Below are 17762 nucleotides of genomic sequence, written 5' to 3'. Positions count from 1 at the left end.
GAATAAATCGATTTTGTAAATGTATATAATGACATAAACGTGGACATGAAGTCAAATAAAAATATAACATGAGGGAGCTACATGATCATCATTGTGTTATATGTATGTATTAAACTTTTTCTTTGTTCTTCTTGAAAATAAAAGCAATGTTTCAGTCAAATCCATCTCCGTTTTTGACGTTTCTAACGTCCAACTGACGTAATTGGACCTCTGCTCAAAGCTCCGCCCACATTTTTTTAAACAAAAAATCCTGATAATAGTCCCGTCTCAGAGTTATAATTATATATTTTTTAATAAAACAAGCAAATCTTTAAGCTAGCTGTTGTTAGCGGTAGCATTTACTGTGAAACAAAAAGACGTGAAATGAACCGGAAAAGAAGAAGCAGTGTTTTTACCTGTGGCAGCCATCTTGGAATCACATGTCGGCTTTTGTGAGGTTTCCCTGAGTTAGTCCGACAACAACTGGAACACAACATAAATATTTATTACAAACTAATGACCGAGTTATCAGCCTACATCACAATCATATAAATAAACGGTCGATTTAAAGCCTGGAAGACATAAAACCGGGCAAAAATCCGCCTGTTTTTACGCGTCACGTAACCAGAATAGGTGCCCACGCTGTTGCCTGACTGTAAATCCTACTGTAAAAATGTCACTTCGGCGATGATTGTATTATATTTATGTTTTAAAACATTATTTGTTTTTATAATGTTAGTGTTTTTACAGTAACATACGCGTGTTTGTGTTTTCGTCGGATTTCTCCGGACTTTTCCGTGTTTCTGCCTGATGTAAATGTTCAGGCGGGTCCTCGGTCGCCCTCCCCCGGTCACACACACACACACACATGATGGTCGCCGGCGTCGGTTCAGGTGAGGAAGAGGAGGACGCTGTTCTGTGAAGGTTAGAGCTTCTCTGACGTCACTACGGGCTAATTTTTTAAAAACATTTATTTACGTTTGAGGTTAAAGTTAAACTCAGCTTATTAAACTGCGAGTGAACGACGACTGTTCGTTAACGGTGCGCGAGCGACAGGTCACTGCTAGCATGTTAGCTAAGTGTCCGCGAAAGAAAGAAGAGGAAAACCAAACCTCATAGAGTAAACCAGTGATTTAACATCACAGACTCACAGGAGTTGTTGATCCACTGCTGCCTCCATCACTGAGTTAAAATGAACTATTTTGAAGAAATCGGCTTTTAAAATATTTAATTTAGACTTAACTCAGTGACACAAAGTGACCACACGAGGCAGCAGAGGACCAGCAGCTCCTGTGTCCCTGTGAGCTAAAATCACTGGTTTTCTCTATGGGGTTTGGTGTGGGAGAGTGAGTGGTTTACAAACTTTGATAAAGTCTGTCTAACAGTGAAGATAAAGACGTGATCATGTGACGTAGACATCGTAGACTTAAACTAATGTTATTTTAATTTGATTAATTTATTCTTAAAGGGGCTAAAATTTGAGTAAAGTTTAGAAAAGTGCTCTCTCCCTGCACCAAAGACTTGATTTATTCCTGTTGTATTGTGTTGATTCATTAATTTAGCGGAAGATTAAGACTCGGTTTTTAATAATAGTGTGTGTGTGTGTGTGTGTGTCTTCAGCTGCGTCGTCATGGGCCTGCGTCAGTTCTGGCACAGAAACAAAGTCCTGATTGTGATGTGTCCTGGTCTGGGTCTGATCCACTGGGGCTGGTACGTCCTCAACTCCAATCCTGTGCTGCAAAACCAGAACAGCGGCAGCTTCCCTCAGCGGATGCTAACTCACGCTTTAAATTCACTGTCATCATTGACGACTCCTGCTGCTCCTCTTCCTCCTCCTGCTGCTGCTCCTCCTGCTGACGAGAGCAAGTGAAGTGGTCTCAGGTACGAGTTCTGGTTCCTGCATTAGCGTAACAAACACCACACTAAATAATGTTGTTTACCTCAGGTCAGATCAGAGCTGCAGTTCCTCAAAAAGGCCACCAGGCGGTGGTGTGAGGTCACAGTTTGACGTCACTAACGTCATCTTCCTCACCAGGATGAAGCCTCACAGCTGGATCAGGAGGAACTGGCTGCTGGCAGCAGGGGGCGCCTTCGTCTCTGTCCACATCGGCGTCTGGCTGATGCAGCGAGTCGCCAGAAGCTCCGCCCACTCCGGGAAGACGCTCGGGCAGAAACCTGCCGAGGACTGACGATGATGATGATGATGATGATGATGATGATGATGAAGAATCGCTGAGTCATGATTCACACGCTCTGATTGTTTCATCGACGATAGAAGTTCAGCGTGAAAAATGGGTTAAATTCTTGTGTTTTTGTGTGAAATAAATGAGATTAAATTATTTAATAATCTGTCTGTGAACATTCAACAGATTATGGGAATAACGAGAGATTTCCAGGAATATTCCACAGGATTGGGAACTTTAGTTCAGGAATTTTGGAAAATCCTATTTTTGCAACCCTCGTATTTCACAGAATTTCAAAATAAAAGTACATATGGAAGAAAAGTGTATTTATGACCGAAACTTCATCTATTTCACAAAATAAAACGTAGAGAAATAAACTCTGTTTTAAAGGAATCATTCATTCACTGTAATTAAGTAGATTTTCATCGACTAAACAAACACAAACTATTTTATTTTCCAACGTCCAAAAACAGGAAACGACTGAAATCACATGACAACAGTCACATGACGCCGTGATGGGATTATTACAAAAACACGTTGGCCGCCGCCATTTTGTTTTCTATAAAAACATCAAATCTGACATCTAAAAACAACACGGGAAACTCACGATTAACACGAGAAAGTCGCGATTATTAAAACAGAAGAAAGTCGCGATTAAAACACGAGAAAGTCAGGATTAAAAAATCTGATTATTACAAAAACAAACAAACAAAAAAAAATAACCCACTAACAAAACTGGGTCACGATTTACGAAAAACGTAGAAAACATTTCACGGAGCCACAAAATTTCTAATATATAAGTTAATAAACCAAATATACAAAATAATGACGTAAAAATACACTTCAGTGTCGTAAAGGACAGCTGACGCCTTGTGGTCGTACGAAAAAAAATCTTCAGTTCTGCAGCTCCCCCTGCTGTTCATGGTACTACACTGCACTGACGGAACAGTTAACAAAATAAAAGCACATACTTCCCCTTATACAAGTACAGGTTTATTTAAAAAAATAAAACAACAACAATAAAGCAGAACCTCACAGAGGTTTGTTTGTTGGTCAGTGAACACGAAGTCTCGCAAAGTCTCAGGAAGTCTCGTGGTTGGGCGGCAGCTTCCTGCGATCTTTCCCGGCGTTCCTCTTCCTCTTCTTACTCAGGAACGTCTCCAGTTTCCCGCTCTTTTTCAGATCCTGGTATTTTTCGGCCAACTCGAGTTTCTTCTTCTCAGCTGAGGAGAAAAAAAACAAAAACGTTTATTTTTTTATTTCAATGGTTCACGACATTATTTTATTACTAACGTTGAGAATTCAAAACCATGTCCGCTCACATTTCTTCAGGAAGAACGGTCGAGCTCCGTGATTGGCTCGTTCTCTCTGCTGCTTCTTCAGCTGGAGCTCTCTCTCTCTCTGCTGCTCTCGACTCGCCCTCGCTCGCTCCTGGTTCTCCTGCGATAACGGACCAGGAAGTCGTGATTAAAACACGAGAAAGTCGTGATTAGAACACGGGAAAGTCGTGATTAAAACACGAGAAAGTCGCGATTAAAACGGACGAGAAAGTCGCGATTAAAACGGACGAGAAAGTCGCAATTAAAATGGACGAGAAAGTTGTGATTAAAACACGAGAAAGTCGTGATTAAAACACGGGAAAGTCGCGATTAAAACGGACGAGAAAGTCGCAAATAAAATGGACGACAAAGTCGTGATTAAAACACGGGAAAGTCGTGATTAAAACACGGGAAAGTCGCGATTAAAATGGACGAGAAAGTCGTGATTAAAACGGACGAGAAAGTCGCGATTAAAACGGACGAGAAAGTCGCAATTAAAATGGACGAGAAAGTCGTGATTAAAACACGAGAAAGTCGTGATTAAAACACGAGAAAGTCGCGATTAAAACGGACGAGTAAGTCGCAATTAAAATGGATGAGAAAGTCGTGATTAAAACACGGGAAAGTCGCGATTAAAACGGACGAGAAAGTCGCAATTAAAATGGACGAGAAAGTCGTGATTAAAACACGCGAAAGTCGCGATTATAATACGATAAAGTCGCAATTAAAACTGACCAGAAAGTCGCGATTAAAACGCGGGAAAGTCGCAAATTAAAACGGACGAGAAACTCGCGACTAAAACACGAGAAAGTCACGATTGAAACAGACGAGAAAGTCGCTATTAAAACACGGGAAAGTCGTGATTAAAACGGACGAGAAAGTCGTGATTAAAACGGACGAGAAAGTCGTGATTATAATACGATAAAGTCGCAATTAAAACGGACCAGAAAGACGCGATTGAAACGTGGGAAAGTCGTGATTAAAACGGACGATAAAGTCGCGATTAAAAACACGCTAAAGTCGCAATTAACAACACGAGAAAGTCGTGATTAAAATGGATGAGAAAGTCGTGATTAAAAACGCGATAAAGTCGTGATTAAACATACGATAAATCCACCATGTTTTTAAACCCTCACCATCCTCTTCAGCAGAAACTGCAGCTTTTCTTTCTTCTCTCCGTTCGTCTTCGTCTTCTTCAGCTGACGTCGAACTTCCTGTCGACAAACGACAGTTTTCACGTCAACGACTTTCACGCGACGTTAAAATGTGTGTCATGATGAGGCTCCGCCCCCTCTCACCTCTTTCTCCCCGTGTTTGATGTCGTCGATGAATTTGTACGTTTTCTCGAAAATCTCAGGTTTGTAAAATCCAGAAAGATCATCGAAGCGAGGGTCTCTGAGGGTCTGCACACACACACACAGGTTACACACACACACACACACACACACACACACAGGTTACACACACACACACACACACACACACAGGTTACATACACACACACACACACACTCACACACACACACACACACACACAGGTTACACACACACACACACACAGGTTACATACACACACACACACACACACACACACAGGTTACATACACACAAACAGTGGTCACACACACACACAGTGGTCACACACACACACACAGTGGTCACACACACACAGTGGACACACACACACAGTGGACACACACACACAGTGGACACACACACACACAGTGGACACACACACACACACACACACACTCACCGGTTTCTTCACGTTAACAACTTGACGTAGAAAAGGTGTTGGTTTCTTGGCTGACATTTCTACAGGTCTGAAAAACATTGGATTAAAACATTATAAATAAGACGACGTTGTTAATCTGTTGTTTATAATCACAACTTCCTCATGTTTATAATCTCTCACCTGTTCTTGTTGCGTCGTTTCTTTGCGCCCGTCGTTCGTCTCTTGTCGTCGTCACCGTACGCGACATCGTTATAAAGTTTAGTTCCTACTTGTTTCTGCAGCTTCATGATGTCCTCGAAAGACATGGAGGACAATTCTGAGGGACAGAGACACAGAGTGACCACACGAGGCAGCAGAGGAGCTCCTGTGTCCCTGTGAGCTAATGGACTTTGGTGTGAGAGAGTGAGTGACTTTGGTGTGGGAGAGTGAGTGACTTTGGTGTGAGGAGAGTGAGTGACTTTGGTGTGAGGAGAGTGAGTGACTTTGGTGTGTGAGAGTGAGTGACTTTGGTGTGAGGAGAGTGAGTGACTTTGGTGTGAGGAGAGTGAGTGACTTTGGTGTGGGAGAGTGAGTGACTTTGGTGTGAGGAGAGTGAGTGACTTTGGTGTGAGGAGAGTGAGTGACTTTGGTGTGAGGAGAGTGAGTGACTTTGGTGTGAGAGAGTGGGTGACTTTGGTGTGTGAGAGTGAGTGACTTTGGTGTGTGAGAGTGAGTGACTTTGGTGTGAGGAGAGTGAGTGACTTTGGTGTGAGAGAGTGAGTGACTTTGGTGTTAGATAGTGAGTGGTTTACAAACGTCAGTTTAACACTGAGATAAAGATGTGATCATGTGACGTCATTGAAACGCATAAATTGACAGTAATGAAAATATGCAAATCAGATCGCTGTGATTAGCCAATGGCTCATTTGCATATTATTATGCAAACATAAACATTGTGATCACAGATTTTTCAATAAGTTTTCACCTTTTTTCAAGTCTTCTCTGGTCTGGATCTCACTGCTGCCCCCTGCTGCCTCTTCATCATCTTCATCATCATCATCATCATCATCATCATCATCATCATCATCATCATCATCATCTTCCTCCTCTAATCCTTCTCCCTTAACATCCCCCACTTCTTCTTCTTCCTCTCCATCATCAGAACCTTCCTCCTCTTCTTCATCTCCTTCCTCCTCCTCTTCTTCTTCATCATCTTCCTCCTCCTCCTCTTCCTCTCTGTTCTCCCCACCTTCCTCCTCCTCTCCTCCTCTTCCTCCACCTCTTCTCTCAGTGATCAGAGCGAAGTTCTTCTCCACGTCAGAGTCTTCGTCATCGCTGCTCGTCATCATCACCTCCTTCTTCTTCTTCTCTTTCACCTTCATCATCATCAGTTTTCACCGTTTTCTGAGACATAAGAAAAATCAGCTGATTATTCGATCAATAATCCCGATGTGGACGTGGAGTGATTTATATTTGCTAATAATCAAATTTAGGACGATGCTCTTGTAAACTGTTGTAGTTCAGCCTCCCACCACCGGCGGCAGCACTGAGCTGCAGAGCAACACACAGCAGCGCCATCTTGGATTTGTCGATGTCTGTAGTTAGTAAACTATAGTTAAACTGAGCCTCTTTTTTTTTTAAACGTGTTTCTTCGTTCAAACATCGACGTAGATTGAGCCGAACTGTCGCAGAGAAGTTCGTCTTTCATCGTAGAACTTTGTATTTTCACCAAAACTCCGATAAACAACGATAATATCGCTGAACGTGTGAAATTATCGCTTCCGCAGCAACAGGCGCCGCTAACAGCGGAGCAGCTAAACTACTCTATATTTATTTATCTATAAACTAAAGCTTATGTACGATTTTTAATGAAATAAAGCGCTTTATGGTGTGAATCTGTCTTTACTGGATGACGTTCACATAAAACGTCACTACTTATTTTAAGACCATCGCCATAAACTGAACTCTGTCCTGAACCAAACTCCATTCAAAAAAATGAGCATTTTGGAAAACAACTAGCTTATTCGCGCTTATTTCTACGAATAAACACATAACTTTGTACATCACACAAACACGTATGAGCTACACGTGTGTTCGGGTTGTGTTTAATGGTGATTATAGATGCATTTACTGGACAATTTCTTACATTTATGTGGTTCCGCGGTAGCTGACGTCTTTCCCACGTTGTTTAAACGGCGATATCGTTAAGTCACGTCTTTTTTCCTGCGGATAATAAACACGCAGACTTAATAAATAAACGCAGATCTTGTTAAAACCTAGACGTGGACAGATATAGTTTTATTAATGATATAAGTTCACTGAATAATGAGCGACATCTTGACGCCGGAACTCAGTGACGCAGCAAACAGCGGCCATTTTAACGTGTTTTTTAAAACCCCTTTTATCGATTAAAGGTTTAATTTACCTTTAATTTACCTGAAAATCCAGTGAAGTTTAAATCGTGTTCGTGCGCAGCTCCATTATCCACGTGTGTCCACGACTGTGAGCGTCACGCGTCAGACAATAATAAACAAAGCACTTCCTGTTTCACAATAAAAGTATCACTGATACGTGATTCGTTTTTTTATGGTTTTGCGTCAACGTAAAGGAGAACACGCGCATCAAAAACATACTTTTATTTAGATTTAATACTAAAGCTGACTTATTGTTGAGGTTTCATTACATTTTTGTTCAGTTGACATTTTTCGAAAGTTGTATTTTGTTGGGAAAATACTTCCGGCAGGAAACCACTTCCTGTCAGGAAACGAGGACGTGTTTTGAAGGTGCTGCCCTCTGTTGGTGTGACCCAGATATTACACACACACACCAGGATGAACGAGGAGGAGTTTATTCCCGTTGCTAGGAGACACCAGCTGGTCAAGTTAGAGCTGTTAAAATGTCAATGTGTGTAAATTGCCCTTCAGAATAAAAGTCTCTTTTTTTCAGCGGAATATTAAAAAAAATCTCCGTATATAATTTTATTAATGTTATTTTAATGGTTGAATTTTCATCTTTTTATGATGATTTTATGGATTATGAAAATTATAAAATAATATAAGTTTTGATAATCACCTGAGACGCAGAGGCTCAGTGTAACGAACGCTTTTGTTGTGAAGAGGTTCCCCGGATGTCGCCCCCTCCCCTCGCTGCGGCTCATTTCCGGCTCCCCGCTGCTTAAACCTCGGTGCAGCAGCAGAGTGACTTCAGACTGAAGAGGAGGAAGAGGAGCAGCTTCATCATCATCATCATCATCTCTGCTCACAAAACACACGCCGCTGCCGTCAATGATGGACAGGTGAGGACGAGGCTGAAGCCCCGCCCACCGCAACAGGTCGAGGAGGAGGAGGAAGAGGAGGAGGAAGAGGAAGAGGAGGATCTGCAGTCTGGATGCGACAGAGTGAAGAAGAGACAACATGATGCCGGTGAGTGAACACACACACGCACACACACACACACACACACACACACACACACACACACACACACACACAAAGCTCCTCCTCCTTCTAATGAAGGCGTTTCATCTGATTTAATCTGAGGGTTTATATCAAATTAAGGATTATTCACGGATTAAATGGAGCATGTGCACGTGTGTGTGTGTGAGTCTGTAAACCACTCACTCTCCCACACCAAAGTCCATAGAGAAAAACAGTGATTTTAGCTCACAGGGACACAGGAGCTGCTGGTCCTCTGCTGCCTCGTGTGGTCACTTTGTGTCACTGAGTTAAGTTTGGTGTGGGAGAGTGAGTGACTTTGGTGTGAGAGAGTGAGTAACTTTGGTGCGAGAGAGTGAGTGACTTTGGTGCGAGAGAGTGAGTGACTTTGGTGCGGGAGAGTGAGTGACTTTGGTGCGAGAGAGTGAGTGACTTTGGTGTGGGAGAGTGAGTGACTTTGGTGTGAGAGAGTGAGTGACTTTGGTGTGTGAGAGTGAGTGACTTTGGTGTGAGAGAGTGAGTGACTTTGGTGTGAGAGAGTGAGTGACTTTGGTGTGAGAGAGTGAGTGACTTTGGTGTGTGAGAGTGAGTGACTTTGGTGTGAGAGAGTGAGTGACTTTGGTGTGTGAGAGTGAGTGACTTTGGTGTGTGAGAGTGAGTGACTTTGGTGTGAGAGAGTGAGTGACTTTGGTGTGAGAGAGTGAGTGGTTTACAGTTCCTTTAAATGGTCAGAGACAGGAACATGGAGACGGATGAGGAAGAGGAACAAGTGAACTTCTGTGTGTGTGCGTGTGTGTGTGCGTGTGTGTGTGTGTGTGCGTGTGTGTGCGTGTGTGTGTGTGTGTGTGTGTGTGCGTGATCATCTTCCAGACTCAGTAGAGCTCTGCTGCTTAGTAACTGTTGCCACAGTGACCAGTCACACACACACGTACACACACACACACACACACACACACACACAGTTGAAGGTCATGTGGTTCCTCTCTGTTCAGATGATGACGTCAAATATTAAATATCATATTAAATCACTCACTCTCCTGCACCAAACCTCATAAACCAGTGATTTTAACACCGTTCTGTTTTGTTCGTATCAATAAAGATATTTGAATTTGACACAAACATTTCATAACATTGATCAGTTTGGTAAAATATCGCTTTATCGTGTAAAATGTAATAATATCGTGACTTAAATATCGTGATAATATCGTATTGTGACTTAAATATCGTGACTTTAATATCGTGATAATATGCTGATGCTCACAGAGACACTGAAGACTGTGTGGAGACAAAGTGTCCTACATTAAGATCTGAAGGAAAACTGGAGCATCACTGTCCACACACACACACACACACACACACACACACACACACACACACACACAAAGTGGGTCACTGCTGTCAGTCAAAGAGCTGAGGTCGACCAAGGAACCAGGCAGCCAATCACAGCAGGAGGGGGCGTGTCAGGGCAGAGGAGGGGGCGGAGTGAGACGTCCTGATGTTGTTGTTGTTGTTGTGTTTCCATACTCTGCCTGTGAGTGGCGCTGTAGAGCAGTGAGACACGAGGACATGAGGACACTTCATTCATTTTTTTTTCAAAATAGTGATTCACGTTTTTGAGGATGAGGTTTTAGAACTGTAATCTGGATTATGACTGACACACACACACACACACACACACACGCACACACACATACAAACACACACACACGCGCACACACACACACACACACACACACACACACAGCCATCTGGTCTCATGTGTAAATGTGAACATTAGACTTTTGTCTCAGTCTGTCAGCAGACGTCCTGCTGGAGAAACAGATGGCCCAATGCATCATGGGAATTATGTCCTTAAATATGTGATGTCCTGAAATAGAACAAAGACACACACACGTATTATAATATTATATGTTTATATATATATATATATATATATATATATATATATATATATATATATATATATATATATATATATATATATATATTATATATATATATATATATAATGCTGTTGCTGCTCCCTCCCCACCAGGGGGCAGCCTCACTCACTCACTGTCTCTGTCCTCCTCAGATGTTCCTCTCAGTTCATCTCAGTCACAAAGAGCTCCCTCTGGTGTCTGAAGTTCCTCTGACGCCCGACACTCTGTGCAGAGACGTGCTGCACTTCTGTAAAGAGCCAGGAGAGGGCGACTGTTACCTGTCTGAGCTGTGGAGAGGCTCAGGTCAGTCACTGGAAACATCGTACACTTACGCCAGAAACATCGTACACATCGGAAACATTGTACAAATCGAATGAAGTCACATCGTGATAATATCGTATCGTGACTTAAATATCGTGATAATATCGTACAGTCCCAGAATGCTTCTGTGTTTATTTAAATCAGATCGAGTGGTTGGAGAAGGCGAGAGGATGATGGACGTCTTACTCCAGTGGGGGCAGCAGAGGGAGGAGGTGCGTTACCTTCTTCACCACCAGAGGGCGCCAGCTGGATCCAGAGGTCACGTGACCAAGAGGAACCCAGACCGATGTCTGGAGAACGGGGTGAGGAGAAGCTCTTCAAAGGTCCTTGAAAGTTTTTGAAAAATACACCTGGGTCCTTGAAAGTGTTTGAAATGTGCTCAAGGAAGAAGTGAAGTTGATCTTTGGATTTCAAGGACCATGGGTCAGAATTCAAGGCCCTTGAAGGTTTTTTCCCCAAAGGGTCCTTGAGATCCTTGAAAGTTTTTGAATTTGGGTATACAAATTCAAGGCCCTTGAAAGTTTTTGAAAGTCGCCCTAAATGGACATGTCTCTCTCTCGGTCGCTGCCGTAGTGTCCTTCAGGGTTCCCACGGGTCCTTGGAGTCCTTGAAAGTTTTTGAATTTGGGAATACAAATTCAAGGCCCTTGAAAGTTTTTGAAAGTTGCTCTAAATGGATATTTCTCACTCTCTGTCGTTGCCGTAGTGTCCTTCAGGGTTCCCAAGGGTCCTTGAAATCCTTGAAAGTTTTTGAATTTGGGGGAGAAAAAATTCAAGGCCCTTGAAAGTTTTTGAAAGTGCCCTTAATGGACATGTCTCTCTGCCGATGTGTCCTTCAGGGTTCCTAAGGGTCCTTGAAATCCTTGAAAGTTTTTGAATTTGGGGGGAAAAAAAATTCAAGGCCCTTGAAATAAAAATAACAATAAAAGTGGACGCTCTCGTCTCTGTGTCTCTCAGGTGTCTCTCAGTCAGTTACAGGACCTGGCGTCTCGTCAGCAGCAGGACATCCACGCTCAGCAGCAGCTTCTGGCCTCGAAGGTACCGCCCACAAGTCACATGACCCACTGTGTGTGTGTGTGTGTGTGTGTGTGGTAACCATGGAGACGCAGAGTGTTTCATGACGTGAATCTGGTCGACACGACTGATGCTGATGGTCGTGTCGGTGTCACAGGAGCAGCGTCTGCGGCGTCTGAAGCTGCAGGATCATCAGCAGCAGCAGCAGCAGCATCAGGACGTGTGTGAGCAGCAGCATCAGCAGCAGCATCAGCAGCAGCAGCATCAGCAGCAGCAGCATCAGGACGTGTGTGAGCAGCAGCGTCTGCAGCAGCTCAGAGAAAACGCGGTGAATCAGGAGGCGAAGCTGCGTCGCGTCAGGGCTCTGAAGGGTCAGGTGGAGCAGAAACGCCTGAGCAACAGCAAACTGGGTGAGTTCTGAGGAGACGCTGTGTCAGGGGTCAAAGGTCAACGTGGGTCACGCCCTCACCCCTGTGTGTGTGTGTGTGTGTGTGTGTGTGTCAGTGGAGGAGATCGAGCAGATGACCGGTCTGTTCCAGCACAAACAGAGGGAGCTGCTGGTTGCCGTGGCGAGGGTGGAGCAGCTGAGCGACCAGCTGGAGGCGCTGAGGAGCAACAGGAGGGAGGTGGCTCCGCCCCTTCTTCCTCCTCCTCACCACACCTCCTCCTCCTCCTCCTCCTCTACGGCGGAGCTGGAGCGTCTCTGTAAGGAGCTGCAGGTCAGAGTCACCTTTGACCTTTGACCTAAACCTGTGGTGCAACATGAGCAGTAACAGGAAGTGGCCACCCGTTAGCACGTTAGCACGTTACCTCATATGCTGCAGAGCAAAGCGGGTTTTCGAGCGTCTGGATCCAGGCTAAAGATGACTCAACATAGGCTAACAGTTAGCATGCTAACAGGCCTGTAAGAGTGCGGGGAAGTAACGTAAAGTAGAGTGAAGTAAATTAAAGTAAAGTAGAGTAGAGTAAAGTAAAGTAAGAGTAAAACTAAAGAAATATTAAAACATTTAGTATCCGATGAAAATCCACTTCCTGCTCCACAGGAAAACAACACATGCTAGTCCGAGTGTAGCAGTTTAGGCTGAGCTACACATTCTAGTCTGAGTGTAGCAGTTTAGGCTAAGCTACACATGCTAGTCTGAGTGTAGCAGTTGAGGCTAAGCTAACGTCCGCCTCCTGGTGTGTAGTTCAGGAACAGGCTGAACCAGGAGCAGAGCTTCCGGCTGCAGCAGCAGAGCGACAGTCTGAACAAGAGGAACCTGGAGGTGACGTCCATGGATCGACGTCTGTCTGAGCTCAGGCAGCGTCTGTGGAAGAAGAAGGAGGCGCTGCAGCAGAAGGAGAACCTGCCTGTGAGTCCTGGAGCTCCACGTGGGAAATTACACTTAGAATCGGGGTTAGAGTTAGCACGTACATATTTGGCTTTCTTGCAGGTGGCGTCGGAAGGCCCCGCCCCTCAGCACGGCGTGGGCTCCAGAGTGGCGGCGGTGGGGCCGTACATCCAGTCGTCTCAGGGGCCTCCGGTCCCGCCTCGCCAGGAGGTTCTGGTGAAGCCTTCGTACCCGGACGGCACCGCCACGCTGCCGACGCCCGACTCGTCGCTGAAGCCGCCGCCCAGACCTGCCAAACCTGCGTCAGGTGGTCACGCCGTTTAAAACTGAAAGAAGACGTCGCCGTCAAAAAAAATTTAAATCTCGAGTTTCAAAGTCGAGATCTCGAGTTTCTCAAAAAAATATGGAAAAAATGTGAAAGAAAAAAAAATTCTAAATTTTTTTGAATTTTTCTTTTTTGAATTTTTTTTTTCATCTTTTTTTAGAAACTCGAGATGAAAAAAAAATTCAAATTTTTTTTTTATTGTTTTTTTTTTCATTAGTATTTTGGAAATTCGATATCTAGACTTTGAAACTCGAGATTAAAAAAAAAAAAAAAAAATTCTCGAGTTTCCCCAAAGAATATGAAAAAAATAATTTTTTTGGAAACTCGAGATCTCAGCTTTCAAAATCGAGATCTCGAGTTTCCAAAAAATATAAAAACAACTTTTTTTATATATATATATATATTTTCTTTTAATGATGAAAAAAAAAATCAAAAACATTTTGAAAATTATTTTTTCATAATTTTTTGGAAAAAAATAAAAAATAAATGTATTCTTTTTTTTTCATTAGTTTTTTGGAAACTCGAGATCTCGACTTTGAAACTTAGGATTTCAAAAAAAAAAAAAATTGTCTTTTTTTTCCTCATGTCACTTCGGGGCTCCATCGTTCTCTTCTCCGTCTCACATATTTTTTTTTTCTGTTCTTCACAGGTTTGAACTCAAAGATCAAACTCTCTAATTGGATCAGTCCACTCCCTCCTGACTCCGCCTCCACGCTGCCGCGCATGACCAACCTCAGCAGACGCCACTCAGGTCCGATTAAAAAAACGCTTCCGCCTTTAGCTGCGTTTGTTTGTGACGTTTAAACGCGAGCGTTTGTCTTGTAGGTGGCGAGACGCTCGCGGATCAGAAGGACGTCCCTGGGTCTGACGCCCCGCCCCCTGTCCCTGCACGGACCAATCACAGCACTGACAGCCTGCTCAGGGACGCTCAGGTAAGACTTTTATTGGGGTGTTGGAAGGTGAAGCTTCCTGTTTGGTGTAATGTGTTATAAACGTTGTGTTTCACCTTCAGGCCTCGACTAAAGCTCTTTCCAAGATGGCGGCGCCTCCTCCCGTGCCCAGTAAGCCCAAACCCTTCTCCTCGCCAGGCCCGCCCACCTCCTCCTCGCCGCCGTACAGCACCGGGACGTTCCCTGGTAAGACCCGGTCGCTCGCCGGCCTCCCCCGGCCTCCGGGCGTGGCCTCCAGCCTCTGCAACACCCTCCCTCTCCCCGGGCGTCAGGAGAGCCCGCCGGCCGCCGCCATGCGACCTTTCACCCCCGACCTCTCAGACGGCCTCCACGCCACCGTGCTGCAGAAACCTCAGACTGTGGCGGCGTCTTCCATCTACTCCATGTACACGCAGGGCAAAGGCAAAGGCTACCAGCAGGGGGCGCAGGGAACGCTGACCCGCAGTCAACCACGAGGTGACCATCGATGTTCTAATCTAAAGATCTAATCTACTATAATCTAAAGATCTAATCTAAAGATCTGATGATGCCGTTGCTTCTGTCTCATCACAGTCTATGGGAAACCGATCCTCCCGGCCAGCGGGGGGCAGCAGTCTGGTGCCTCAGACAACGCGACTGTGAACTCTGGCTCCGCCCTCTGTGACGACGGCGAGGCCGACAGCAGTTGCCTCGGCAACGGCGAAGGCGTCGGTGGGGCGGCGGCGGAGCGCGCCACCCCGCGGCCACTCAGTCCCACCAAGCTCCTCCCCTTCCTGTCCAACCCTCACAGGAACCCCAGCGACGCCGACCTGGAGGCCCTGCGGCGCCGGCTGCACCACGCCCCGAGGCCCCTGAAGAAACGCGGCTCCATCACGGAGCCCGAGGGCCCGGCGGGACCCAACATCCAGAAGCTGCTCTACCAGAAAACCACTCTGGCCGCCATGGAAACCATCGCCATGGAGACGCTCGGCCCAGCGCGGCTCTACGTCCGCCCTGAGGACCAGGATGACCATGTGGGCGGGGTCGACGACAACGCAGACTTCGCCGGGCCGAGCCCAGGTGACTCCCGGTCTCCGCCCCCACTGCTGCCTCGCTCGCCCATCCCTGACCCCGCCTCCTGTCGCTCCCTGGCGGACAAAGAGGAGGAGGCGTGTCCGACCTTCACACACAGGGACCTCTTTCCCGACGAGTTCCCGCCGTACCCGCCCCCGCCGTACCCCTGCGCTGAGGAGGCGGAGCCAGGAGATGACGCCGCTAACCTGCAGCCGCCGGAGGTCACAGGACAGGTCGCGGTGCCGCCGGTGAGTAAAGTTAGCATCTGATCCTGATCCATGTTAGCTGCTGAGGAGACCTCGCCACTAGAGGGCAGACCTCAGAGGAACCAGGTCTAGCACTGGTCTAAAGGATCAGTCGTCTGACTCGGTTTTGTCTCTCAGGGAAAGAAGTCGATCCTCCGTAAAGTGGGTTCAGACCGGATCGACTGCGGGCTGCGGGTCAAGTTCAACCCTCTGGCGCTGCTGCTGGACTCGTCTCTGGAGGGCGAGTACGACCTGGTCCAGAGAGTCATCTACGACGTGAGTGTTGACGTTAAAACGTAAAGACCGACGCGGTTGAAATGATTACGAGCTCTTAAATGAACCGGTGACGTCGGCAGGTGGACGATCCGAGTCTGGCCAACGACGAGGGAATCACCGCGCTGCACAACGCCGTCTGCGCCGGACACACCGACATCGTCAAGTTCCTGGTTCAGTTTGGGGTCAACATCAACGCAGCCGACAGTGACGGCTGGTGAGTCCAGACCAGAACCAGCAGTCCTGGACCTGTCGTAGTCCTGAATCTGTTGTAGTCCTGAATCTGTTGTAGTCCTGAAACTAGAACCGGTCTGTCTTTGTCCCCCTTGTCTCCAGGACTCCTCTCCACTGCGCGGCCTCCTGTAACAACGTTCAGGTCTGTAAGTTCCTGGTTGAGTCTGGAGCTGCTGTGTTCGCCACCACCTTCAGTGACCTGCAGACGGCTGCCGACAAATGTGAGGAGATGGAGGATGGCTACGCCCAGTGCTCCCAGTTCCTCTATGGTGAGGGTTCCAGGGTCTGTCAGGAGGTTCCAGGATTTGTCAGGAGGTTCCAGGGTCTGGAGGTTCCAGGGTTTGTCAGGAGGTTCCAGAGACTGTCAGGAGGTTCCAGGGTATGTCAGGAGGTTCCGGGCTCTGGAGGTTCCAGGTTTTGTCAGGAGGTTTCAAAGTCTGTCAGGTTTGGGGTCAACATCAACGCAGCTGTCAGGAGGTTCCGGGGTCTGGAGGTTCCAGGGTTTGTCAGGAGGTTCCAGGGTTTGTCAGGAGGTTCCAGGGTCTGTCAGGAGGTTCCGGGGTCGTCAGGAGGTTCCGGGGTCTGTCAGGAGGTTCCAGGGTATGTCAGGAAGTTCCGGGGTCCGGAGGTTCCAGGGTTTGTCAGGAGGTTCCAGGGTCTGTCAGGAGGTTTTGTCAGGAGGTTCCAGGATTTGTCAGGAAGTTCCAGGGTTTGTCAGGGGGTTCCAGGGTCTGTCAGGAGATTCCAGAGTTTGTCAGGAGGTTAAATCTTGTTTAGAGGATCCAGGTTCTGAGCGGTTCCTTCTCCGTCTTCTTCTCGGCAGGCGTTCAGGAGAAGATGGGCGTGATGAACCGCGGCGTGGTCTACGCCCTGTGGGACTACGAGCCTCGGAGCGACGACGAGCTCGGCTTCAGCGTCGGCGACTGCATGACGGTGCTGAGGCGGGAGGACGAGGCGGAGCCAGAGTGGTGGTGGGCGAGGTGTGGCGACCACGAGGGATACATCGCCCGAAACCTGCTGGGGGTGAGCTGACCCCGATTATCCGACTCAATCCAGGCCCCGCCTTCTTTTGGGGGGTTTGCATTTAAAGGACTGTTGCGTGAATCCTAAAAATTCCCGAAATAAACCCTCACTTTTCGATAAAACTAGCATCTGTGTTGCAGCGTTGACGTTTCAACTCTTTGTGTTTGTTTGTTTTCCGCAGCTTTACCTGAGGATCAAACCACGTCAGAGGAGCCTAGCTTAAACCCGACAGCAGCGGTGGACGAGAAAGAGGGCGGAGCTTCGGTCGTTTACGCCTGTGGCCGCGATGTTAGCGTCAGCACAAAGAATGTCGTAAACAGTCGACACATGAGTGGATTGTTCTTTTTTATTTAAAGGAATAGTCCGTGTTTTTTTTTCTTGCGAGGCTAGTTTTAGTTCTGCGGGTTTAACGTGAGTTTGTTTTTTTTCATATTTACGTCATTCATGTTCCTGAAAGCAAACAT

General features: G+C 46.3%; 2 protein-coding genes and 1 long non-coding RNA gene across 5 annotated transcripts; 2 read left to right on the top strand and 1 right to left on the bottom strand.

Moving 5' to 3' along the window:
- The first annotated feature begins 840 nt into the window (after positions 1-840).
- On the top strand, positions 841-2525 carry LOC310940870. Its single transcript, XR_014593080.1, has 3 exons — positions 841-903; positions 1600-1860; positions 2015-2525. It is a non-coding gene; the product is annotated as an uncharacterized lncRNA (long non-coding RNA).
- Positions 2526-3145: 620 nt separating this feature from the next.
- rrp36 (ribosomal RNA processing 36) lies at positions 3146-7704 on the bottom strand. 3 transcript variants are annotated; one of them, XM_083905894.1, is made up of 9 exons: positions 7621-7688; positions 7342-7418; positions 6181-6599; positions 5397-5532; positions 5238-5304; positions 4780-4884; positions 4618-4695; positions 3485-3602; positions 3146-3385 (listed from the first exon to the last, which is right to left on the bottom strand). In XM_083905894.1, exons 3-9 carry the CDS (start codon positions 6581-6583, stop codon positions 3243-3245), a joined length of 1050 nt encoding a protein of 349 aa, XP_083762020.1. In that variant the 5' UTR covers positions 6584-6599; positions 7342-7418; positions 7621-7688; the 3' UTR covers positions 3146-3242. The 3 variants fall into 3 exon arrangements, with proteins under 3 accessions (XP_083762020.1, XP_083762019.1, XP_083762021.1); XM_083905893.1 differs by lacking the exon at positions 7342-7418 and having other exon boundaries at positions 7632-7704; XM_083905895.1 differs by lacking the exon at positions 7342-7418 and having other exon boundaries at positions 7621-7693.
- Positions 7705-9371: 1667 nt separating this feature from the next.
- LOC310940561 (apoptosis-stimulating of p53 protein 2-like) lies at positions 9372-17545 on the top strand (the record flags this gene model as incomplete). Its single annotated transcript, XM_083905550.1, has 18 exons — positions 9372-9398; positions 10704-10854; positions 11017-11174; positions 11829-11909; positions 12043-12096; positions 12148-12295; positions 12390-12604; positions 13073-13237; positions 13319-13523; positions 14191-14292; positions 14367-14473; positions 14554-14947; positions 15044-15771; positions 15907-16044; positions 16125-16258; positions 16378-16544; positions 17099-17298; positions 17480-17545. 18 exons carry the CDS (start codon positions 9372-9374, stop codon positions 17519-17521), a joined length of 3216 nt encoding a protein of 1071 aa, XP_083761676.1. The 3' UTR covers positions 17522-17545.
- Positions 17546-17762: the final 217 nt, after the last annotated feature.

Source organism: Microchirus variegatus, assembly GCF_963457635.1.
Source record: "Microchirus variegatus genome assembly, chromosome: 19".
NCBI lineage: Eukaryota > Metazoa > Chordata > Actinopteri > Pleuronectiformes > Soleidae > Microchirus > Microchirus variegatus.
The sequence above is the reverse complement of the archived record's forward strand: the minus strand, read 5'-3'. Positions and strand labels throughout refer to the sequence as shown.